We start from the raw sequence: 25,454 nt of genomic DNA on the forward strand, positions 1-25,454 counted from the left end.
TCCAAATCAGGTTATTTGAAATCTTCAACTTTGTTCTTCTTGTCCAAAATTACCTACTTTAGCTATTTTAGTTCCTTTGATTTTCTATATAAATTTTAGAATTAACCTGTAAATTTCTACAAGAAAAAAATTCACGCTGGGATTTTGATTGGGATTGCATTGAATGTATAGATCAATTTGAGGAGACTTGACAGCTTAACAATACTGGATTTTCTAATCCATGAGTACAGGTATAGCTATCCATTTATTAGGTCCTCTTGATTTCTCTAATCAATCTTTTGTCATTTTCAGCTTTTAAATCCTGTACATAGTTAGTTTTCCTCTAAGTATTTCATGTTTTGTAATGCTATTGTAAATGGTACTGTTTTTGTAATTTCAATTTCCAGTTATTCATTCCTAGTATCTGAGAAAACAATTGATTTTCATATATTAACCTTATATCGTGAACCTTACTAAACTCACTTATAAGTAGATTCTTTAGGATTTCTTATGTAGACAATCACATTGTCTGTAAATGTAAGTTTATGTCTTCCTTTCAAATCTGCATGACTTTTTAATTTTTCTCATATTACAACATTGGTTAGGACCTCCAGCATAGTGTTGGAAATAAGTGATGAATCAAACATCCTTGCCTTGTTCCTGATCTTAGGAAGAAAGCATTCATTTCTTCATCTTAGCTAAATGTAGAGTTTTTTGTAGATGTCCTTTATTAGGCTAAGGAAGTTTCATCTTTCCCATTTTCTGAAAATTTCTATCATGAATAGATGTGAAATTTTGTTAACTCTTCTTTCTCCATCTCTCTAGATGATCATATGCTTTTACTTTTTTACATTCTGTTAATGTTTTGCACTCTGTTTTTTTCTTTTTTACACAACTTTTTTACACTCAGTTAAACAACACTGATTAATTTTCAAGCATTGAACCAACTTTTCATACGTAGGGTAAACTTTAGTTGGTCATGATGTATTATCTTTTTTATTACTTAATTCCATTTTCTAATATTTTGTTAAAGATTTTTAATATTTATGAGGGACATTGGTATATAATTTTTATTTTTTTTAAAGTTTTTTAAAGATTTTATTTATTTATTTGACAGAGAGAGACACAGGGAGAGAGGGGACACAAGCAGGGGGAGTCGGAGAGGGAGAAGCAGGCTTCCCCCCAAGCAGGGAGCCCGATGCGGGGCTCAATCCCAGGTCCCCGGGATCATGACCTGAGTGGAAGGCAGACACTTAATGACTGAGCCACCCAGGCACCCCGGTATATAATTTTTATTTTTTATAATGTCTTTTTTTGGTGGACAGCAAAGCAAAGTTTATTTATTTTTTAAATTATGTTCAATTATGTTTTCTTCTGTTTTTGATATCATGATAATTCTAACCACATTAATGAGTTGGAAACTATTCTCTTCCTTTCCATTTTCTTGAAAAGTTTGTGTACAGTTGGTTATATTTTTGCCAGGGAAACTATCTAACCTGGATTCTCTTTGTGGGGAGGTTTTTAAACTATGAATTCAAATTTTAATAGATGTAGGGCTAATTAGGTTATTTTTTCTTGAGTGAGCTTTTGTAGTTTGTGTCTTTCAAGGAATTTGTCCATTCCATCTAAATTATCAAATGTTTGGCATAAAGCTTTTCATAATATTCTATTATTCTTCCTTTAATTTTAGTTGGCTTTAAAGAACTGTCTCCTGTTTAATCCCTGCTATTGATCGCTTATGTCTTTTCTCTCTTTTTTTTTCATGATTATTATTCTAGAGATTTTCAACTTTATTTATCATTTCAAAGAAAAAATTTTGATTTCATTGGTTTTCTCCATGGCATTCCTGTTTCAATTTTAGTGATTTCTGCTCTCCATTATTTCCTTCCTCCTGTTTAATTTGGGTTTGACAAGCTCTTCTTTAGCTAGTTCCTTAAAGTGGAAACTTAGGTTATTGATTTTCATCCTTCTTTCTTATCTAATAAAAGCATTTAATGCCAAAATGTTCCCTTTAAACACTGCTTTAGCTTCATTCCACAAATGTTCACATATGGTGTTTTCATTTTCATTGAATTCAAAATATTTTCTAATTTCTCTTGTGATTTCTTCTTTGACCATGGTTCATTTAGAAGAGTGATGTTTAATTTTCAATATTTTAAATGATTTTCCATATATCTTTTTGTCTTTGATTTCTAATTTAATTCTGTTGTGGTCAGAGAATATTTTTATACAATTTGAATCCTTTTAAAATTATTGTACTTTACTTTATGATCCAGACTATGGTTTATCTTAGTGAATATTCCAAGTGGATTTGAAAATAATGTGTATTCTGCTATTGTTGGGTGGAGAATACTCTAAATGTCAATTAGTCTTATTTGATTACTAGTTTTTGTTTTTTTGTTTTTTGTTTTTTTAAGTTTCATATATCTTTAGTGATTTCTTTTCTAGTTGTAGCAATTACTGAGATAAAAATGTTGATACCCACAGCATAATTGTGGATTGGTCTTTTTTTTTTTTTTTTTTTAAACGCTACTGAATTTTGTTTTCATGTATTTTGAAGCTCTATTGTTTGGTACATCCACATTTAGGATTATTATGTTCTCTTGGTGAATTGGCCCCTTTATCATTATGAAACATCTTCTCTTTATTTAGGAAAATAATGCTTCTTTTATTTTTTATTTTTATTTTTTTCTTTTTAAAAAATTTTATTTGAATTCAAATAATTAACATATAGTGTACTGTTAGTTTCAGAGGTAGTTCAGTGATTCATCAGTTGCATATGACACCCAGTGCTCATTACATCACATGCCCTCCTTAATGCCCATCACCCAGCTACCCCATCCCCCCTACCTACCTTCCCTCTGCAACCCTCAATTTGTTTTCTATAGTTAAGAGTCTCTTATGGTTTGTCTCCCTCTCTGATTTCATCTGATTTTATTTTTCCCTCCCTTTCCCTATAATCATCTGTTTTGTTTCTTAAATTCCACATATAAGTAAAATCATATAATTGTCTTTCTCTGATTGACTTGAAATAATGCTTATTTTAAATTCTACTTTCTCTAATAATAATATAGCTACTCTAGGTTTCTTTGACTAGTGTTTTTATGCTGCATTCTTTTCCATCCTTTTATTGTTACCTTCTTTGTGTCTTTATATTTAAAGAGGATTTATTATAGATATCATTCAGTTGGGTCTTGCTTTGTTTAATCCAATCCCATAAGTCTCTGGCTTTAAATTGGATTGTTTAGACCATTTATATCTAATGTAATTATGGCCATATGGGTTTAAGTCTACCATCTTGCTATTTGTTTAATATTTGTCCCATCTGTTCTTTGTCACTTTTTTCCAATTTTCTTATTTTAGATATAGTGAGAAATTTTTATCACTTCATTTTATTTCTTCTACTGGCTTTTAGTTATATGTCTTTGCTTTATTTTTTGATGGTTTCCTTAAAATATTGTTTATAACACATATTTTAAATTTTCATAGTTTATCTTCTACTCTCCAGTAATATTATACCATTTTTCCTATAGTGTAGTAACCTTACACAGTATACTCCCATTACCTTCCTCCTGTCCTTTGTGCTATTATTTTCATATCCTTTATTTTTGCATATATTATGAACTCCTTGGTACATTGTTGTCATTTTAGTTTAAACAATTACCTTTTTTAGCAGCTTTATTGAGGTTCATTAAATACAGTAAACATTTTTAAGTCCAGTTGACTTTTGAGTTTTAGTAAATATATAGTTGAGTGACTATCACCACAATCTACTCTTAGAACAATTCCATCACCCCAAAAATTTCCCTTATACCTGTTAGTTAATTTCCACTGCCCACCCCACCCTACTCCCAGCTCCAGGAAACCACTGATTTGTTTTCTGTATCTATAGCTTTCCTTTTCTTTATATTTAATGTAAATGGATTCATACAATATGTAGTCTTGTATTTGTATCTGGATTATTACAATTAGCATTATGATATCTGGATTATTACAATTAGCATTATGATTTTGAGCTGCATCCATATCATTGTATGTATCAGGAGTTTGTTCCCTTTAATTGGTGAGTAGTACTCCATTGTATGGATATATCATTTTTAGTTTTGGTTTTTTAATCCAGTCATCATTTGATAGACATATGGATGATTTCCAGTTTTGAGCCATTATGAATAATATTGCTATACAAGACTTTGTGTGGACATATATTTCCCTTTTTCCTTGGTAGGCATTTGGGTGTGAAATTACTGGGTCATATGATAAGTATATGTTTAACTTTCAAGAAACTGCCAAACTGTTATCCAAAGTGGTTGTACCATTTTTATTCCTACTAGCACTGAATGGGGGCTCCAGTTTCTATATATCCTCTTCATTGCTTAGTAATTTCAGTCTTTTTGATGCTAGCTATTTTAATGGCTGTGTAGTGGTATCTCATTGTGATTTTAATTTACATTTCCCTTATGACTGATTTTGAGCATTTTTCCATGTGTCTACTTGTTATTTATATCTCTTCATCTACCTTCTTTGATGAAGTGTCTTTTCAAGTCTTAGGTTTATTTTTAATTTGGCTATTTGTCTTTTAATTATGGAGCTGTAAGAGTTTAGTTTTTTAAAATAAATTCCAGGTACAAGATTTTGGTGAATTTTACCTGCTGCCAATACCATCTAGTGCATTTGCATGTTAGATATTATATTTTATATCTCTAGAAGTTCCATTTACTTCTTTTTATAGCTTCTTTTTTTTTCCTGCTTCCTAAATATGCAAGTTACATTTATAATAGCTGTTTTAATATCCTTGTCTATTAATTATATCACCTTCACCATTTCTGTGTCTGTTTGTATTGATTTTCTTTTTTTTTTTTTTTTCGTAAATCCTATTTTTCAAGCTTCTTTGTGTTCCAGGTGATTTTTGATTGGATGGCAGTCATTGTGAAATTTACATTGTTGGGTGCTCTAGTATTTCTTTAAAGAGCATGGACTTTGTTCTTACCACAGTTAAGTTACACAGAATCGGTTGGAGCCTTTTGAGTCTTGTTTTTAAACTTTTCTTAGGGTGGGTCCAAAATGTCTTCAGCTCCACTGCAAAGTAATACTCTTCTGAGGTTTCTATTCAATGCCTTATATTATTATGAGGGTCTTTCAATGTGGCTGGTGGAAACACTAACTATTCCTAGTCTTATGTGAACTGTGAGAATGATGCAGCCTATTCCTGTCAGGAGGTTCTCTTCTCAGCCTCATGGATTTTTCTCTCACAAATACTTCACCAAAGGCCCAAGGGAATCTCTCAGTAGATCCTAGAATTCTCTTCTGTTCAGCTCCCACCTCTTGGTTACAACTCTAGTTGTAGTGTTACAACTCTAGACACAGTTGTCTTTCCAATCTCTGTCTCTTCAACTTAGAATGTTGAGTTCTCATCCCTATACTGCAGTCTGGAAATTATCTATAGGAAATAAAGTGGCATAATCGTACAGCTCACCTCACTTGTTTCTCATTTTAGGGAGCAGTCATATACTTCCTATTTTCCAATATTTGAAAATCATCTTTTTTATATATTGTATCCTTTTTTCTACAGGCTTAAGGTGGAAAGGTAAATCTAGTTTCTGTTCTTCCATCATAGATAGAAGCAGAAGTCTCTATAGGAAGCTTTGGATCACAAGAATTATGTGATCTGACGTATATTTTAACAATGTGGGGCTGCTGAGTTAAAGGTTGGCTATAGAAGGTGGGGAGTGATGGAGGCAAGGAGTTAGGAGATGATTGCCAGAATCCAGGCCAGAAGTGACAGTCATTTGTTGTAATGGTAGATACGAGACAAAATGATTGAATTCTGGACTCGAAGAAAAAATAAATGTGATTTGCTGATTATTTTGATGTTATGTATGAAAAGAAGGGAGAAATGAAGGATGACTCTAAGACTTTACTTAACTAGAAAAAGGGGGAGGTCATGGAAAACAACAGTTTCAGCATTGGGGAGAAATTCTGAAAGGGGTGGATTGAAGAAAGAATAGAGGAATTAGATACAGTGAGGATAGACAGTTCTCTCAAGCAGTTCAATCAATTACATTCCACCTGTCAAGAGACGCACAATCTAGTTGTGCAGGAGGAATATTCATAAGTAGATAATTACATTAGTGTAAGGAGTGCAGAATAGAGATTCACAGCCACAAATCAAATGAAGAAGTCTCTAATATAGAGAGGGTATTAATGGAGGGAAGCATAAAATACTTCACAGAGGTTGAGATGCTTTAGCTGCATGGCAAAGGACCAAGACAATTTCACCAGAGGAGGTGGGCAAGGGCATTGCAGAAAGTGTGAAGAGAATGGGATAACTTGACAGATGGTAGACACCTCAACACTTTTAGGAAATTTTAATTCTCTATGGCTCAGCCTAAAGTGGGAAGAAGGATTTGTGAAAAAGTGAAGCAAGAGATAAAGGCAGAGACAAAGACCTTTCTTTATCATATACAGAGTTTGGACTACTCTGTAAGTAATGGAAATACCTCTAAGGCTCTGGAATGTGACTGGAGTTGTTGAGCAGGGAACCAGTTAAAGAGCCTGGGTGAGAGGCCATTATGGCCAGGACAAATCCAAAGAGAGGGAGCATTTGGGGTAGGAACTTAAAACGATTTAAGTTGAGGAGTCAAGAGGTCTTGGGGAGCTGATGGATGGGGTGAATTAAAAGGAATAAAAGGGGAAAGTTAAAGATGATGTTTAAGTTTTTGTCTTGGCTATCTGGGTAGATGGTGATGCCATTAGCTGAAGTTGGGAAATAAAATATTTTACAGAAATACACACTCCTTACCCAAGACTGGATAATCACTCAATGAGGTGGTGGCTCCAAGAGTGGGTTAGAAGGTCCTTAACCTTCTACTCCAGTGGTCTTCATCAACTCCATCCCTTATCCCCTAGCCACATTGAAAACTTAAAAGTTGTGGAAAAAAAATATGCTACCTATACAAGATAACTTTAATACAAATCCCCTAATTAATGTGCCTTTATCAGCCCCTTTATCTACAAATATCCCTGGAATTGCAATTGATTCTCTGTCCAGTCAGATTAGTCCAAAAGTTTAGGCTTCTCTTCATACACACAAATGATAGGGGTAATACTACTCACTGTAGTACTTCACATAGCCTGGGGTCTGTACAATGGTGAGGAAGAAATAATTCTGACCTTCCCAGAAAAGGTCTCCCTCATATTCTAGGTCCATACAGTGCCCTTCTTTATGTTCCTCAACTAGTGAACTCATACCACAGGACCTTTGCATGTGCTGTTTTGGCTCTTGGAATAGTGACCTATCCCACTCCATACCTTATTATATCATAGCTAGATTCTTCTGGTCTTTTGAGTCTTGTTCCATGGCCATTTTTTTTGAGACATTTCCAGCCTCAATTAGTCTTTATCATATCACCTTGTTGATTCCCTTCTCAGCACTTTGTAATTCTTAATTATATATTTATTTTCTTGCTTAGTTGATTGTTTTACATCTATTGCCCAAATAAGACTCCATAAGAGTAACAATCAAGTTCTACCTTGTCTTCACTATAATATATATGATGTGACCTCCACTCAAAAAGTACACAGTAAAACACAGTAAATATATGTTGAATCAATAAATAAGAAATAAATAAAAGTCAGACAATTAGGATTACTATTTAAAAGCATTTCATTAATTAACCAATAGCAGGAGGTATCATTTTGGGAAAGAGGAAATTTCCTGTTGTTTCTGAAATCACACCACATAGATAATAGCTTTCCCTAAGATTCATCCTGTGTGATTTGGGGGAAGACATAATTTCAGGATTGAATTGGTTTATCAGCTTAGGTAACTAATGCCAATGGCTATAATAAACAACCCCCAAATCTTAGTTGGGGGGCGGTTAGGTTATTCTCCTGTTTCAGACTGTATGGTCATTGTCTTCTGTGTAGTGATTCAAGGATTCCAGTGTCTTCCTTTCTGTGGCTCTACCATCCTCTCAGGACACTGTGATTCTTCACTGGATCCCCTCTGTCTAGCGAACAGGCAAAGAGAGAAGGCTTGCCTGATTATGTAAGAGGTTTCAAAGACCAAGTCTTGAAGTGGTATGCATCACTTCTGCACAACATCCTTTGGTCAGAATGAAGCATATGACCCCAACCTAACTGCTGGGAAGGCTGGAAGGGAGGCTGGTAAATATAGTCTTCTTGTGTTCCCAGAAAGAAGAAACTGGAACTGTGAGCATCAAGCTAGCCTCTGCCACAATAGGGGACTTGATTTGATTGTTATTAAGATTAGAGAGTTAATATATGTGAAACACTCAGAATGGCATATCGGGGCATCCATGATGCCAGGTAATTTGCAAGAGGAGTTTCTCTGACTTTGCACTAATCACTGCTTGCTAAACAAGGGTGGTATTCTAAAGTTTCTGTCAAAGCCCAACAGCTGGCTGGAGAGTTTTTTGAGCCCCAGTGCCCAAGGAAGCCAGCCAAGAATGCAGATGCTACCACCAAGTCTGTGTGGCACATCCTCATGCTTTGTTTAATTTGGTTCCCTGGGTGGGATGAGTTTTATGAACAGGTGTTCTGGTTAATTAGGTGATTAATACTCCTCAAATTGAAGAGCCATTTCCCGAGTGACAGTTCTTGCTTTGCTCAAATATAAGACAAATCTTCATTGCATAGATTGGACAGACCCGTGATTGCACTCACCTGTCTGCCAGGCCTCTCAGGTCAGCACTCTGGTGCTGAGGACCAGGAGTCTGACTCCTCCACATCTAGCTGAGTCACCACCATCTTGATGCACCAGTTTAGAGAAATAAAAGCTCCTCACTTCATCTGGCCTCCTTTCAGACCAGGGCAAAGTTGATCTGGGACACATTTCTGGTTCCTTTCTGGGGATTCCAATCTGCATCATCTCTCAAGGTTAGAGTCATTGCCTCTGCATAGAGCCCTCTAGCTTCTAAAGCAAGGTGGCCAACCCATGTCCAAAGGCAAATCAGACATCAAAGCTTTTTCTCAAATTTGCTATCAGACCAATAGAAATCTGCCCTAAACTCTCTTATATTCCACATTCCCAAAGCCCTTTCCTTACACTCATATTCCTGCCTCCCTGCCTTTGCTTCCCTCAAGATGAAGACCCTTTTCCCTCCCATTGAGCTCATCAATATGTATCCTCCAAAAACCAAATGGCATTCCTCTGCACTTCCAATCCAGCTTGAAGTGATTTTTTTTCCTTTTTAGAATTTTTGTAGCACTTACTATCTGACTCACATTAATTAGCATTTAATTATATACCATATCTTTTATCTTCTTTCATATATCTTAAACTTATATTCCTAATTGGATTGTTGGCAGCTGTGGGCTGTGTCTTCTCTTGGGCATATATAAAGTTCCCAATAAATGGCTGTTCGATTGCTAAATTAAGCTAGATGCCACTTACACTTCTAGAAAATGGGTCAAATCCATCTTATTATACCAGCTGGGCCACACAACTGAAAATATGGCTCATTCTAGTTTCTCACATGTTCCAGCTTTACAACCACAGAGGGACTGAATCTCTTTCTCCAGTTCCAGTCAGAAAAAATTCAGGGAACACTGATTGGCTTTATGTCAGTGCTCACCCCTAGAAAATCACTATCCTGAGAGGGAGGCAAGATCATATAAGAACAAGAAAGTTCTAAATTATAATCACATAGTTGGAGTAAAAGATCAAGTAAGAGTTGTCTGCTACAGGTGGATCTGGATTTTGGAAGGTTCTATTGCTCTATCTTATTCCCCAGGAGAGGTTATATATTTTAAAGTTATGTATTCATTCATCAAACATTTGTCTAGTCAGAGTAGATCTTGCCCCTTGGGGAAGCTCAATAGAGTAACTGGCAGTAAACCTTTAATATTCTTTCTTTCTCAAGGGAGAGAAAAAGAAGTATTTGCATAGAAAAAAAAAAAAATGACCTTCCAGGTCCAGCTGATGGTACCTTTACTTAATCCTTCTCCCATAAGTGACCTAAAATTCACATATGTGAGTTTTTCCCTCCCCTGGGGAAGATTTAATAGGAGTCACAGTCTTAATCTCAAATTGGAGTTTTCATCATCTCTCCCTCCCCTCCCTGTTCACATATTCCTCAGAAATATGCTGTGATGGCTCAGTGAGGTAGTGTGTCAGTTTCAGGGCCCTTGGTAGGAAACATACAACACAACACAAAGGAGTAATTTGAAGAAGGTTTAGTAAAGGGACTTTTTAGAAAAGTGAGGCAGGGTTAAGGAATCAAGAGATGGGGACTGCCCAAGGTTTAGCAATAGTGGGAAGATGTTCCTACTCCTACCCTCTAAAGAGATAAGGGGATGGGAATGGCAGCTGGAGGACATTAATGATGACCTTCAGTAAAGGAAGGAGCCATTGCCACCTTGCTGTCCTTATGGAGGAAGTGCTGGCCTTTCCTCCAGATCTCTGGGCTAGTTCCCCACATGGGCAGACCCAAGGAAGCACAGGTGATACAGTCCATAGAGGTCAGCCTCCTGGTGGAGAGAACAGGGTGACACTGGGCAGAGCAGTCTGGACAATCCACTGGAGAATGACCAGCACAAATGGTAAGTTTCAATGGGATGGGAGCAAACATATCAGAATGGGGGGTGGGGCGGGGAATGTGTATAGTTTAAAAAAAAAAAAAAACGCACTCAGAGTTTCTAGAAGAATGTAGTCTCATCCTCCTCCCTGAAAAGACCAAGTAACACTGATCAAAATAAGTAAAACTGCAGCAAGAGAATGTCAAATAAGCTAGGTGATTGGAGAGATCATTCATTCACATACTTGTTAATTAGTCATTCACCAATCATCAAAGATGTATTTGTACCTCTAGGCATCAAGCATGCAAAAAATGAATTAGATGCTTTTGTATGTTTGAAAATTTTTATAATAAATGTTGGAATTAATAGATTCTATAGATTGCCTGACTTTGAAAATCTAATAGACTGGATCAGCAAGGTTTCCTGGAGGAATGGAAGGCTCAACTGACTCTGGGCTAGCCAGAGAGGAAAGAGCTAGGAAGAATGTTCAGGAGGATTGTTTTGAGTGGGTGTGGGATACTGGGAGGAGATGAAGTATAGAGGTAGAAATCTACTTCAAAGTTCAGGATTGCATTATCATGTGTGCATTTTAGAAAAATCCCTTGATCATCAGGGCCAAGGATGAGTTGGTGGAACAAAAAGACAAAGAAAGAGAACTGATGTGGGGGATGGTGTGAGCAGTGGCCATGCATGAAACCAGGATCTGAACAATACCTGGAGGCCCAAAGATGAAGAGGGACAGATGTAAGTGATAATCATGAGGAAGAATTAACGGGACTCAGGAACTGAATGGCTGTGGTGTGAAAGAGAGGGAAGATGCTTTGGTGCTGTTTTGCCTTCTTGTCATCCCCCTACTTTTCCAGCTAACAGCTCCCCAGTCTTCCTTTGAGAGCACTGCTCCTACCTGCCTGAGTATAGTTTCCATGGAACTGTTATCCGTAGATTCTTGTCTTCTGTGGTTAATAGGGTGATTACATAACCTAATCCAGGCCAGTCTTTGTGTCTTGGGAATTTGGAAATTGGGCTTGAGCTTGATCCTAGATCCTGCTTGGTTTGTGTCTTTTTAAAAGCTTCTTTCTGGGCACCTGGGTGGCTCAGTTGGTTAAGTGACTGCCTTCGGCTCAGGTCATGATCCTGGAGTCCCTGGATCGAGTCCCGCATCGGGCTCCCTGCTCGGCAGGGAGTCTGCTTCGTCCTCTGACCCTATCCCCTCTCATGTGTTCTCTCTCTCTCATTCTCTTTCTCTCAAATAAATAAATAAAATCTTTGAAAAAATAAAAGCTTCTTTCTTTAGTTTCTTCCTCCTTAATTTTGTATGTTACCCAAAGGCCTTCTTAAAAAATATTTTTTTTTTACTTCAATTAGTTATTTTCTATTGTTGCAACCAGAAAACCTCAGCTGATTATAGTAGCCATATAAATAGTGGTGTCTTCCACTGAGAGACAGAAAACAAGTGGAGGAGAAAGTTTGAGGTGGGTTTCTTGGGGGAATGGGTGGGCAGTTTGCTTTTGAGAAGCCTAGAGAAAACTAAAGGAAAAAATCCAAAAGTTGGCCCTGGAGGCTTATGAGGAACTCTGAAAATCGTACCATAGGGTGTAAAAGCCATCTCTGGTACTTAGACATAAAAAATCCTACCCAACAAACTGACCTCCTAAGGACTTACTTATACTTCTCCGAGAAGAGTAATGCTTCAGAATCAGTGGGGGAGAGTGGAGGGAGCCTAGTTCTAGGCACTAGGAGCCCTGCGTCCTGGCTCTGGCTCTTTCACTAATTAGCTGGACAACCTTGTACCAGTGCCCTTCCCTCTCTGAGACTCAGTTTCCATGTTATTGAATACAGGACCTGAATTATATTGGGTGTTATCCAAAAATTTCAAAAGAATTTTAAGTTTACATGTAAAAGGATCAGCCATGCTGGGAGACTGGGTACAACAAACCTTAAACCGGTTTCCTTACTGCAGGACTTCTCAAAATCTTAAATATGCTCATTGGTGATGCAAATCTCCAAGAGTGGTGAAAGTGAGCATTTCTCACCCTATTTCTGCCCAAGAACCCCCCTTCCCCACTTTCTTGAAGAAACATGTAGAACTAGTAGTCGTCAGAACACACTTGCAGAAATGCTGGATCTGGTGATTTTCAAGGTTGTTCCAGCTGCGATCCCTGATTCTGTATGGCCTGTGTCCTGTGTACCTCCTGTTTCTTTGGGATGATTGACTCTCAAGCTCGGTTTTAAAGTGTTCTCCCAAGGAAAAGCAAGCACACTTGAATGCCTATGAAGTCACTTGAAGATCTAGTCAGGCTAATGAATTCCCCATCAGCTTAAATGGAAAACACAGTCCCTGCCCCCAACCTCCACCCTCACACCGGACTCAGAGCACAGACCCAGGACCAGCCTAAAGGGATTGCAAAACATGCTCTAGTGTGCATTTGGGAAAACAAAGAAAACCCTACTCTTTTCTGCTCCAGACAGTCTGAGACGCTTTTGTGCCCTTGGGTCTTTGCCCAGTTCTCTCATCTGCCTCAGTCCTGGTACTAAATTGGTTCAAGATTTGGAGGAAAGTTTCAGAGGAAAGGATGTTTAGAGTTCTTAAAAGCTGAAGTCACCCTATGGACCAGAGCATAGACCCTTTATGGCCACCAGAGGGCGCTGACAACAGTATCGGTATGGAAAGCTGCTCCCAAGAATAACAGCAGTAAATTACACCTAACGTGTTTATGAATGATGGAGGGTCTGAAGTGTGTGTGACTGTGTATGTATGTGTACACGTACGTGCAGTTGGGTGCCTGGGGCTGTGATTTTGAAAATATGTTAAATAGAATAAAATAAAATCTGCAGCTCTACTATAAATTCACAGGATATTGTCAAGACGTTGAAACAAGGAAGATGAAGTAGAAGGAATTAGAATAGCATTTATATGAAAGAAAAGGAAAGAGCTCTCAGTGGCATAGTTGTTATTGTGGTATGTGTGATTGTGTGTGGTGTGAGACTATGCATGTATACATGTGTGTATGTGATTGTGTGTATATGGGTGTGTGTGTGTGAACCTGAGTATAAGCATGTGTGTGCACAAGTGTGTGTGTGTGTGAGAGAGAGCACGTGTGCGCGCACGCGCATGCTCAGGGCTCATTTAGACTTCCAGTGTGAGCAGACCACAAGGAAGTCTGGGCAATACTTCCTCCAGTTCCTGCCCTCTCCCTCCAAACAAACAAACAAAATCATTCCTACAAGTATTTATGGAGCCTCTAACACGCGCCCCTCCCCACCAGCATCTGGAAAAGCTCAGACCTGGCCAATTTAGAGCGCTATGGAAGAATGAAGGCTGTGGGGGCAGAAGGGATGTCTCACATGCGAATGACTGTTGTGCAAAAAACACTTTCTCTTCTTTGATGCTCCAAACAACCCAGTGAGGTGGTCCCAGACAGAGCTGTGGCCCCTTGCTTTGAGGAAACCGAGGCTCAGAGATGACGTGATTGGCCCAGAGTCAGCCAGTCAGGAAGCAGAAGCACTGTCAATCCAGGGGTCCCAGTCCCTGCCATCACTACTTTTATCAGCACAGCCGGCATTGGGTCTAGGCAAAGCAGGACAGGGTTCCGTGTAGGGTTTGCCAGCAGCGACCTGAACAACAAGGACAAATATTTTATGTGACATGTGTGACTGTGAAATGCGTTAGTATCAATACAATAGGTGCTTTAGGAAGAAGTTGTGGATCTTTGCCAAGATGAGGTAGGATCTTTGAGGATCTTTGTAGATGAGTGAAGTACACATCTTCGATGGGCTGTGGTGTAAAATATGAGTGAATGTGAGTGCTGCGGTTTGGGGTACTTAGCAGCTGTGTGGCCTCGGGCAAGTCACTTTACTTCTCTGAGCTTTGTTTCATCTATAAAATGGGGTACTCAGATGCCCCCTTGCGGGACGGTGTTGGAACCCAAGGAAAGACTATGAGCAGAGTGCCTAGCTCAGTGCCAGAATAAAGAAAAAGTGCCACCAGCCTGATCAATCCTTGGCTCCGTAAGAGGGAATGGGTCTCAATTCTGGGGCCCTGCTGGCCGAGCCCCTTTCCTTCCCTCTCCCTCATCTCCTGCCTCCTCCCCTCCGGGCTCTCGGTCCCTCCAGCAAAGTTCCCAACTTAGTCGACATGACGTGCAGCGCAGCCAATGGGAAGCGGAGCTGGCGTTTTTTGGGAGGGGGGAGGGGTGGGCCCCGCGTCTCCGGTGTCTGCCCTGCTCAGTGAATGGCGAGAGCGAGCGCCGGCCGGCTCACCCGGCCGCCCCGTGCCCCAGCCGCCGCCGCCGCGCTCCCGAGCTCAGCCCTAAGTCGGACCTCCTTAGGCGCCGTGCCCCACTGCGCTCGCCCCCAGGTCCCCGACCCGGCTGACGCCTCGGGCCGCGGGCCAGCGGGCCCAGGAGGCGCTCGGTACCTGGGCACTCCGAGCGATGCGCAGCGGGGCAGCAGCAGCCCCGCGGATGGAGCTGCTGCTTCTGCCGCTGCTGCCGCCGCCGCCGCCGCCCGGCGCACCCCGCTCCGCCAGCGCCCCGTGCGCCTGAGCGCCGAGCTCGCTCCTCCTCCGCGCCAACTCCGCCGCCCGCTCCCCAGGCCGCTTGGGCTCCGCGCGCGCTTCCCCGCGTTCCGCGCGTCTTGCCCCGCCGAGGCAGCCTCCTCTGGGCGCGGGCCCCTGCACACCATGGCCCCCGGGCGGACAGGGGCCGGCGCCGCCGTGCGCGCCCGCCTGGCGCTGGCCTTGGCGCTGGCGAGCGTCTTGAGCGGGCCCCCAGCCGCCGCCTGCCCCACCAAGTGTACCTGTTCCGCCGCCAGCGTGGACTGCCACGGACTGGGCCTCCGGGCTGTTCCCCGGGGCATACCCCGCAACGCCGAGCGCCTGTGAGTACCCCCGCCCCGCCCAACCCGAGCCACCCCCTGGGTCCATAGTGGGGCCCCCAGGCACCAGATCTTTCCTTTCCCCTTGGCCGCACTGGATGCAGTCTCGCTGTCACCCTCTCCCGGGTCAGATCCTTCATTCCCTGAGTTGGGGTCTCTGGCGTTGGGTAGGTCTAGGGAGAGAGGTCTTGAAGCCCACTGCGATGGGCAAAGAGCAGTGCTTTTCCAGGGGTGAAGGCTCCAGACGCAGGGCCCGGTGACAGCTTCCAGCAGAAGGCTGGCAGGAAGCGAGGGGAGGAAAGAACACTACAGCCAGTCAGGTCTTAGGGTAAGGGCAAGGGGTTCGCGCACATTTAAGAGGGGGGCGAAGGAGAAAGCTGAAAGGTGGTGGGGCGTAAGGGAACGGAGACCCGAGAGGGCCGAGACTGTGACCAGCTTGGAGATCAGAAAGGGCCAGTTACTTTCTGGCTGCCCTTGCGAGCGAAGTTGAGAGTGTGTGTGAAGGTCTAACTTCTGAGGAACCGAACGAATTCGGAGTGGGTGCTTGCAAAACCCGCCCTGCCTGGAGCGCAGCCTCGCAGATGCCAAGTTGCAGCCGGGGTGAATTTTTTATGGCTCGGTTATAAATGCCTCCCCAAACGGGCCGGAGAATGGAAATGCTGACAGCCCTTTAAATGAGACCGAGCGCTATAATCTTACAAACCGCACTCAGCCTCGGATCCTGGGTTTGGCAGCGAGAGGAGAGGCGTTTGGAGAGTGGGGTAGATTGACCCTCGTTTTAACCCCAATTGTGCAACCAAATATTTACTTTTCATATGTCAACGTTTTGGAAACATTTATCATTTTGATCCTCGGACCAGATTCAAAACTTGGACTCCGAGGGTGGGCTCTTCCCAGCCCACAGTTGGGGAGTAAGGAAAGAGGGAGAAATGGTGGAGGGGGTTGGAACCGGCCTGGGAACACAGCCCAGAAGTGGGTGAGGGTTTGCTCTAGTGTAATCCACTTCTTCGTGTCTTGCTCTCCCTCTGTCTCCCTTGCCCTTGCATGTTAGGGGTGGGTGCACTGGGTCTTCCATTCTGCCCTCTTGCCTTGAAGCTGGAAGATAGTGGCATGAGACTGAGTGAATTGTCCTACAGTGTGTTATTTCTCTTGATCACCTCCTGTCACTCTACTTCTCTTCTTCGAACTCCATGTGTCTCTGGGCAGAGACTCAATAGAACTGCCTTCCTTTTTCCTGGAGGTTTCCTGTGGCTCAAAGCATATTTTTTTTTTCAAGTGCATTCATTATTCTGTGTGGTCATGCAATTCTAGAGCATTGGAGCTGAACCTTCATTAACATATGTAGAAAAGGAGGCTCAGGCATTTGAAAAGACTTGCCCAAGGTAATGCAGCAAGTTAGTGGCAATAAAGGGGCCACAATCCAGGTGTCCAAAACTTAATTCAGACCTTATATTTTACAAAGCAGTTAAAAATTTGTTGTAGTGGTATTTTTGGGTATCTACCACTCTGCTAGCCATCTTTGGAACAAGAGTCAGTTTGGGCTAAGATCTGTAAATAGATGATCCTGGGAGGGTTCTGGCTGGGCTTGGGAATAGGCTGCTCTTGCTACTGCTTCGGGTGTACCCTGCCAACATTCAGCTTGCTATGACATTAGCTCTGCTGGTTGGAGTCTTGAGACTACCTCTCCTCCATCCTCAAAATCATGGTACGTGTTTGGGAAACCAAGGGGAGTGGGCCCTTCTCCTGCTGGCATGTAGGAAGTCTTCAAAAGCTGCAGGCACAGCACTGCAGCCAATATGCCACCCACCCACCTTCCCCAGGAGACCCTGGGGAAGCTTGGAGCTACCCATCTGCTCTACAACTGGAGAAACTGGGTGGAGACTGAGTCCTGGGCATTCCCACAGTGCCCTGCTGCTGTCATGGTCGTTCGCAGGCATTGGCAGAGTGGGAAGTACTTTGGAATAGCTGAGTCTCATCTGCCTTGGTTCCAGTCACTGGTGCCCCTTTGGCTGTGGTGCGTGGGGTGACGCGGCTGCCAAGGCTGGCTCCTCATTCTGGTCTTCTTCCTCCCCCAGGAGAGGGGAAAACCTTTAGAAGAAAGCTTGGTCAGGAGTGCTGCAGGGGTGAGGAGCAGCCCACCAACAGTCCTTCACCACCTCTCATCCTCTGTCAGTCAACTCAGATGGAACATTTGAGTTCTGCAAACTCTTGGGGGGTGTTTGGCATTTCTAAGCTATGGAATAGATTTTTTTTAGGGAGAATTTCTCATTCATTCCTTTCTTCATTCATTCAACAAACATCACTTGAACCTCTACTGCATTCCAGTAACTGTATATAAAATCATTGCATATACAGAAGAAAACCAACAATTCGACTTAAAGAATGGAAGCAGAGGATAGAAGAAGGAAACTTCCTTTAGTGAGGCTTTGAAACTCCCCAGGACTCGTTTCTCCACAGGGTATACGGTCTGTCGGCATTGGCACCACATGCTCGGGACCTTCCTAAAATCCAGTTTCCTGATCTCTAATGTTTATGTTGTGTTTTATAACAAAGGAGAAGCATTTTCTCCCTTTTCCATTCCTGCTGCTTGATCTCCCAGAGAGGCTTTTCTGTAGGAGTATGTGTGCGCGCATACACGTGTGCATGTGCGTGTGTATGTATGTGTGTCATTGTTTCTCTGGGGGTTTTTGACATCTGAGGCCTCATCTGCTCATGCACCCTTTAAGGAAAATCTGCATGGGGATAATGTGGTCACCATTTGGACTTTGCTTTAGGCCTGGAATGGGGCTTGTTATATTATTCATAATTAAGCTGATATCAGAGTTGGGGGTCTGTGTTCCAGCTTCTTCTCCATAATGTCAGCACATTACACAGAAAGAGAAACTCTCTGTCGTTTATAAACTACTGACAGTTTTTTTTTCCCCCTCAATGAGGAGGTGATACCCACAAGAAAGCTAAATAAACGCAGGGGAGAATTCAGTGTAATTTATTATCCATGCAGCAAAGATAGAGGACATGAGGAGAGGAAGTGAATGGTGGTGCCTGAAACAAAACATTTACCATGGAGCACAGAGTAAACAGATGTCGCATTTACCCTTCTGAGTACAAAAGGAGCCCACAGATGTAATTCTTCTCCAACCACAATCTCAGCCTGGAAAAAGAGCGGACAGATGAAAACGAACTCTCACAAGGGGCCCCTTCTCCCCACGCTGCCTAAAGGCAGGCAGAGGCCTACTTCTCACCCTCAGGGAGGTGGTGGCCTGAACAGCGGAGTGGGGCAAGAGTGGACATCTTTGGTTTTTCACTTGGTTCTGGAACATGCTGGAGACTGCTGTATATAAATAAACATTTCCTGTTTGCGAAGGAAAACGGGCGAAAGGCTGAAACGTGAGAATGTGGTAACTTAATTTTCTCCATCACTCCAGATGATGGCAAGCTTCGCCGGTGGTTGGGTCCAATAAAAACCGACACCATGTCACAGGCTTCCCCTCACTTGACCGCAGAGGTCTCCAGGTCAAGTGGGAGACTTTCCAAGATGCTCCATGGCCAAGCCCTGCATCCTGGTACTACTAGCTTCGGAGCCAGCTCAGCAGATGAGGGGCAGTTTGGTGAATGGCGAGGCCTCTCCGAGCCACCCATGGTGATATGGCCTCTCAGAGAAGCACAGTGCTCTCCGGGGGAACCTGTGGGTTGGACATGAGCAGTTAAGCGCACCTGCCTCCAGTGTGCTGTGCATCTGGATAGATTGCTTTGCCTTGCTGGGCCTCCTTTTCCTGAAAGCAGAATTCTAGTGTAGTCCTGATAGTTTTCCCTGTATGGTCCTCTCCCCCAGTGCCTGGCACATAGTAGGTTTTCAACTAGTATGTGTTGACTAAATGAGTAAGTCTGAAAAATACAAGTTTTTTGTTAGTTCTTATAAGTGAAAGATGGGGGATTATGGTTTTGCATTTTTTATGTATGGCCAAGGGCGACTTACTAGTAACCTATTACATGAGTTATTGAGGTTTTCTAAAATTTGGTTTTCATGAACTAAAATTATTGCCTCACTAGAGTTACTAAGGACTCCTAATGAGTGATCCACTCTGGAGTCTGGTTGCCAAGCATTGCTTAACAACCTTGCAAAACTCCTACTGTGCACATGCCCATGAAAAGAGCTAGAAGTCCCCCACACTTAAACTGTAGGCCTTTCTAATCAGGAACTCATCAGCATCATCCTGTGCTCTCTGTGGTTTTTGATTGCTGCTCTTCTTGTATTAATTGATGTATTTGTAGGGTCATTATTAAGTTTCGCTTTTGCCCATCATCTGGGTCTTGTATATTTCTGCATTTTTTGCATTCTGATTGTTATTTTGTTTCTCTCCAGTTCTGTTTGTTGTCACTGAGTTCTTCCTTACCTGGAAAGTGAGAATGGTAGATCTGAGTGAGAGCCATTGGATCTTTTGCACGGACTAGGTGGGCTGTGGCAAGGCTTCAGAACCCCATGCCTACTAGTTCAGGCTGCGGGCTCTGCAGATAGACGGCTCTGGTTTGAATTCTGGCTCTGTTACAAATTTGCTGTTGCACCATGGGCGAATTACTCCACTCCTCTGGGCTGTAGTCCATTTAATCCCTTTATACTGTATTTCCACAGCTGTAATACAGGGATGATAATCACACTGGTCCTGTGGGCATGCTGTGAATGTGGCCCTGGACAAACCATGTAATGCACTCAGCAGAGTGCCCGGCACTTTGATTCTCCAGCTACTACTCTTTACCTGTAAAGTGTGCGTCATAAATGTTCCTCTTGGGGAGAATCAGATAAAATAAAGAACGGGAAGTGCTTAACACAGTACCTGGCACTTAGGTCTCCACCAACTATTAATAGTGGTGACCATGACTATTTCTTCTATTTCTTCATCTCAGGCCCCATCCAGCTGGAAAGTTTGAGATGCCCACTCTAAATGTGCCCCGTCAAGGCAAGCTCCTCGCCTGCACGTACGCTGTGCTCAGCACAGCTCGTGCCTGCTCCCCTCCCTCTCCTCTCCAGCTAAGCCCAGGTTGGCCTCCGTTCCATAAAAAGGGGATTACAGTTGAAGTGGTTTATATCTTTTCCATGGGCGTGCTGCTTTGTGGTATATTTAAATAAGGAATGCATTTTATTTATTTATTTTGGGGGGTTGGATTTTCATGGGGGAATTTTTGGCCCTGACTTTTTTTTTTCAATGCTCATTCCTTCTGTCTTTCCCTAAATACCTTTTACTGACTTCCCGTGTCTGCCTCTGTTACTGCTTTTACTTGAAACAGCTGTATTTACTAGTATGCTCCACCCTCATTATGTAAGGTGGTCTTAACCCTTTTTAGAACAGCTGAAAAGGAAAAAAGAGGCATGGAGGCTTTTCCAGAGAACTTTTCTGGACCATTACTACTTCCAGATAGGATAGATGCAACGGGTACCCTGCTAGGGTGCACGGTGTTGAGTTTTCAAAGCTCTCCATTATTTATCATTCTCCAGCCTTAAATTTAAATCAGCCTTGCCCAGGTGGGAAGTGCTCATAATGGGAATCTTCTGCTTCTCTGTTCGGAAGACGTGGATTGTGTTTTGTAAGTACTGCTATTGCTGGTCTGCCTAAGGCTGTCCTTTCCTTCCCATTCACTGTGGTCTTTGTAGTTCTGTGGCCAGCACTATATTTGATACACCATTCCCTGGGAAACATTCGTCAGGAGTGTGTTGTTAAACGTCCTCAATTGTGAGTGGATAGGGAGGTGGGAAAAGTCATGACCTTTGGGTAAAGGCATAGACATCAGAACCAGACGGGGCTGCTCCTGGTTTCTCCGCTTACCAGCTGGGTGACCTCAGTGTTCTCATTTGTGAAGTGGGAATAATAAAACTACCCCCTTCATAGGATGCTGGGAGTATTGAATTTACTCACATGGACTGCCTGGATCACAGCGCATCCTCCATAAGTATTCTTAGTATGGTTATCTTCATAATTCTTACTGACTATAGCCGTCCTTCCAGAGCAAGCTTAAGACAAAGCCTGACTGAAACAAGATAGATTGTCAGGGTTGAAAGGGTTCCTCTAGTTCAGGTTCTAACCATGTGCAGATTGATCTTCCACCAACATAATTTTGGAGAGAGTGGCCATTCTCCTTTGCTGGATTACTTCTAATGGGGAGGAACTCAGTTCTTCCTAAAGCGATTTATTCCATTTTAGAAAACAGTTTTAACAAGAAAATTTTCTTTGCCTGGGGGTTGAACTTATCTCCCCCTGACTATTGTTACACAGAGCAAATATAATCCTTCCAAATGGTAGGATTTCAAAAATGTTACTGCTGTCGTGTTTCTCACTACCCACTTATCTTAGTCTTCTTCTTTCTTCCGTAAATTTTTATAATTGCCTCAACTATTCTGTGTGTTAGACTCTGAGACAGGCCCTCTTCCCATTCCTACTTATCTTCCTCCAAATAGGTTCCAGTCTTCTTTGCTTGTCTTAGTGAGAATGAATCCTTCCACTCCCTTGCTATCTTGACTTCTATCAACATCCTGAAGGGGCATTTTCACTTCTGACAGCCACACCCCTGGGTTGGCTCATTTCCACCCGGCTGTTCATTGCATCCCCAGTGTCTCCCAGCCCTCCCTGCTGTTGATCCTATTTTCTCCATCCCAGATTTGTGCAGTTGACTTTTTGGAGTCTAAGTGCAGCACTTTGCATTATCCTAATTAAATTTTGGCAAATAGTTTAATTTCATCAGCTTTTCAGCAACATTTTCTATTTTGATTCACTCATCTAGCGTGTTACCACTCCTCCCCCCATTCCCTCTGCAGGGTTCCTGAGCTTGCCCTATGGATCTTTATCCAGGTTGTCAATATAATCAGCAGAGTCCTCTCTGCTTGTTTAAAGTCTTTCAATGGCTGGGATGTGGATGACATGAATATATTGTCCAGTTCTTTCTGGCTGGGATGGATAGAAATGTTGAGGTCTTGTTGGCCTGTAGCATCTTCTTTCCCTGGGGTTCTGTTGTTCATATTTTCTCTGGAATGATTTCCTATTAATGCTTAATTCCTCTGTTTGTTGAATGTTTTCTAAAGTCTTGGTTTCTCATTGCACTTCCCTTTGTGACTTGAGCTTCATCCTTGTCCTGTTAGGCTGGTGCCAGAGCCCCACCAGCACGGGATGGGACGTGACGTGATGTGTATATCGTGATGTGTATATATGTGTGTATGTGCGTGTGCATGTCCTCTCCTATAAAGTATTGTAGCCTTCTGGGCCCTTCTGGCAGCAGCAGAGCTCCTCTGAGAAGCCTCACTCTTGCAAAGTGATTTCCTTTAACGTCTTGGGTGCCCATTGGCCCAGAGCACATTTGCTTGAGTAGGGCTGGGAATGGATGTGATGGGGAAGGGAGCATGGAGGTGCACGGGCTCTCCCCAAATTTCCAAACAACAATGATAATGACGACAACAGTCACTGTCGCCACAGCAGCTGCTGTTCATTAAGCCCCTCATTGTGCCTGGCACTGCTCTCACACTTCCTTTACACACGTTCTCTCGCTTAACTTAACAATCATGCAAGGCAGAAACTCATGCTGTCCTCAGTTTACAGATAAGAAAACTAAGAGAGGTGAAGTAACTTTCCCAGGTTGGAGCAGTAGAGTCAGGGCTCATTTGGGCAGACTGGTCTCAGGCCTGTGCCCCACCCACTGATCATGCCATTCCTCCACAAGCCTTCCAAGTCAGCCCCCCTTCTTGTCTTCCAAACCTGATTCTCAAATAAGAAGGAGGAAAGTAGGGAAAAAAAAAAAAAACTGAGTCCCAGTTGAAACAGTGAGCACCTGTTTGATGCAAGGCATCCTGAGAGCAAGGCCAGTGCTGTGTCCTGGATAGTTGGTGGTAGAGCCATCCTGTCCAGTTTGGGGAAGCAGGCAGCGTTCAGACTGGAGCTTGAAGGATGAATACGGTTCCCACAGGGAGTAATGGAAACGTGGTACAGATCTGCAGAAGTTCGTGGTTACATTGAACAAAAGAGAGCCTGAGCCCAATTTAAAATGAATAGAAACTGTACTTGAAGAAGCTTCATCTAACAAGGGTGTTTAGAGAAGAATCCATGAGGTCAAGGAAAAGTATCACCATGGTTATGTGGCTAATATTTTTATTTTGGATTTGAAGGGATAAACCCTCTAAGAAGAATTCTGACAAGGCTTCTTGACCAGTATTTTCTCCCCACAAGTATTTGCTGACATTTTTGCAGGGATTGCCTTTCTTTCCAGTTAAGATGTACCACTTGACTTCCCTCAGCCATGATCTCTAGGATCCCTGACCCTGACACCGGGTCCTGGTAGAACAGGACATATATAAGATGCATCCCGGCTGGAGTAAACATGACTCCACTTTTCACAACCTTATCACTGCTTGTGTGGGCTTAGACTCCTCTTGTCCAAAATGCCAGTCTGGGTTCTCAATCCCTGTTTCATTCAGCACTTTGGCAGTGGTGTGGATTGTGGTTCCTGAAATTCAGCCAGCACATTTAACCACCCACCTTGACTCCCTCTTTGAGTTTTTCGGCCTCCCTAGTTCCTGTAGTTCCTGTCTGCTACCTGGCATACCCACTCCTTGCTCCCTTGGACTCTAGAATTAGTGTATGCCCTGACTCAGGCTGGTCTACAAGGTGTGGAGTCCATGGTCCTCTTCTAATCTGAGGTATGTGGGCTTAACCATGGACCTGTGCATTTTGTGCATCTCTCCTTGAACTTGAGCTGCTCCTGGCCCCTGCCTTGACACTTCCAGCTTGGCTTCTTGCCTTCTCACACTCCCCTACCCTCCAGGTAGCTCTCCATAGCCTCAGCATGGAATTCGGACATTCACCACCTAACCCTTGGGTCCTGGAATTGGATTTCAGGAGGTTCTTCGTGACCTGGACCTTCACTGGAGACTGGAGACTCCCAGCTTGTGGTTGTGTCCTGGAAACAACCTCAGACTTCCTTTTCATGGCTACCTGAAGCCTTTTATGATGCCCAGGGTGAAGTGCAGAGATGCTGCAGGGCTGGACTTGGTGCATGATAAGTTACTTACAACGTGCTGCTGAGTACCCTGCAACCCAAACAGAGAATAGAGCAGATTTTTCTTCAATTGAAAAGCTCAACAATGATGATTTTATTGAAGAGATGTCCTGTTCAGAAATGTGGTGCAGAAGTTTCTGGCCTATCTAGCACTTTGCTGATATTCTTTATTCTCCTCCCCATCTCTGCCCAGCTCTAGAATGTAAGTAGATAAGTGTTTTATATATGGGGTTTCTTTTTTTTTCTTTTTTTAATTTAAATTCAATTAGCCAACATACAGTACATCATTAGTTTCAGGTGTAGTGTTCAGTAATTCATCAGTTGCACATACCACCCAATGCTCCTGGGTAATGGGCATGAAGGAGGGCATGTGATATATATGGGGTTTCTAACTGATATTAATGAGAAACCAATGGGGAGAACAATTTGATGTAACCTTAAATGAGTAAAAAGACCGAGGCCAAATCCTGGTTTCCATCACCACCACCCCCCTTTTTCTTTTAACTGTGGGACCTTGTACAAGTATCTTCTGAGTCTCAGTTTTCTCATCTGTAACCTTTAGAATGGTAGGACTAACCCTTCTCCCATGGGGCTGATGCAAGTTTTATAGGAGATCAAATGTCTGCAGATGCCTCCTAAATTTGGTGCTCTGTGAATACTTTAATGAGTCCACCCACAATATCTGATTTTAACCACTAAATCCTGTATCTGAAAGATGATCAGGGTGCATTTTCAGAAGAGGAAACTCAGTGAGTTCAAAGTCACCCATGCCTTCAGACTCTTGCTAGGTTTTCCTTTTCACTTCTTAAGGTGCATCTTTTACAAATGCAAATAAAGTGCCTCACCAGCCAAGTCAGCCACCCAACCAGGGGAAGTTTAGAGGACTTTTTGCCTAACTGAGTAATTAAGAAATGGCAGTTTCCTAGAAAGTAGAACCACATAGGGGGCTGTATGAAGGATGGAGATGTTTAAAGGAGCTATTTATTGAGTGCCTACTATGTGCCAGGAACAATGATGAATAAAGCAAG

The 25,454-nt window shown here is 42.6% G+C and overlaps 1 protein-coding gene across 2 annotated transcripts in view; it reads left to right on the forward strand.

Moving 5' to 3' along the window:
• The first annotated feature begins 15,199 nt into the window (after nucleotides 1–15,199).
• SLIT3 (slit guidance ligand 3) overlaps nucleotides 15,200–25,454 on the forward strand; it is a 592,885-nt gene continuing 582,630 nt past the window's right edge. For both annotated transcript variants that reach the window (XM_021695640.2, XM_044917114.1), the window contains exon 1: nucleotides 15,200–15,396. In XM_021695640.2, the coding sequence (XP_021551315.2) occupies nucleotides 15,200–15,396 (197 nt within the window). The remainder of the gene's footprint in view (nucleotides 15,397–25,454) is intronic.

Source organism: Neomonachus schauinslandi, chromosome 7, assembly GCF_002201575.2.
Source record: "Neomonachus schauinslandi chromosome 7, ASM220157v2, whole genome shotgun sequence".
In the NCBI taxonomy this organism is placed as follows: domain Eukaryota; kingdom Metazoa; phylum Chordata; class Mammalia; order Carnivora; family Phocidae; genus Neomonachus; species Neomonachus schauinslandi.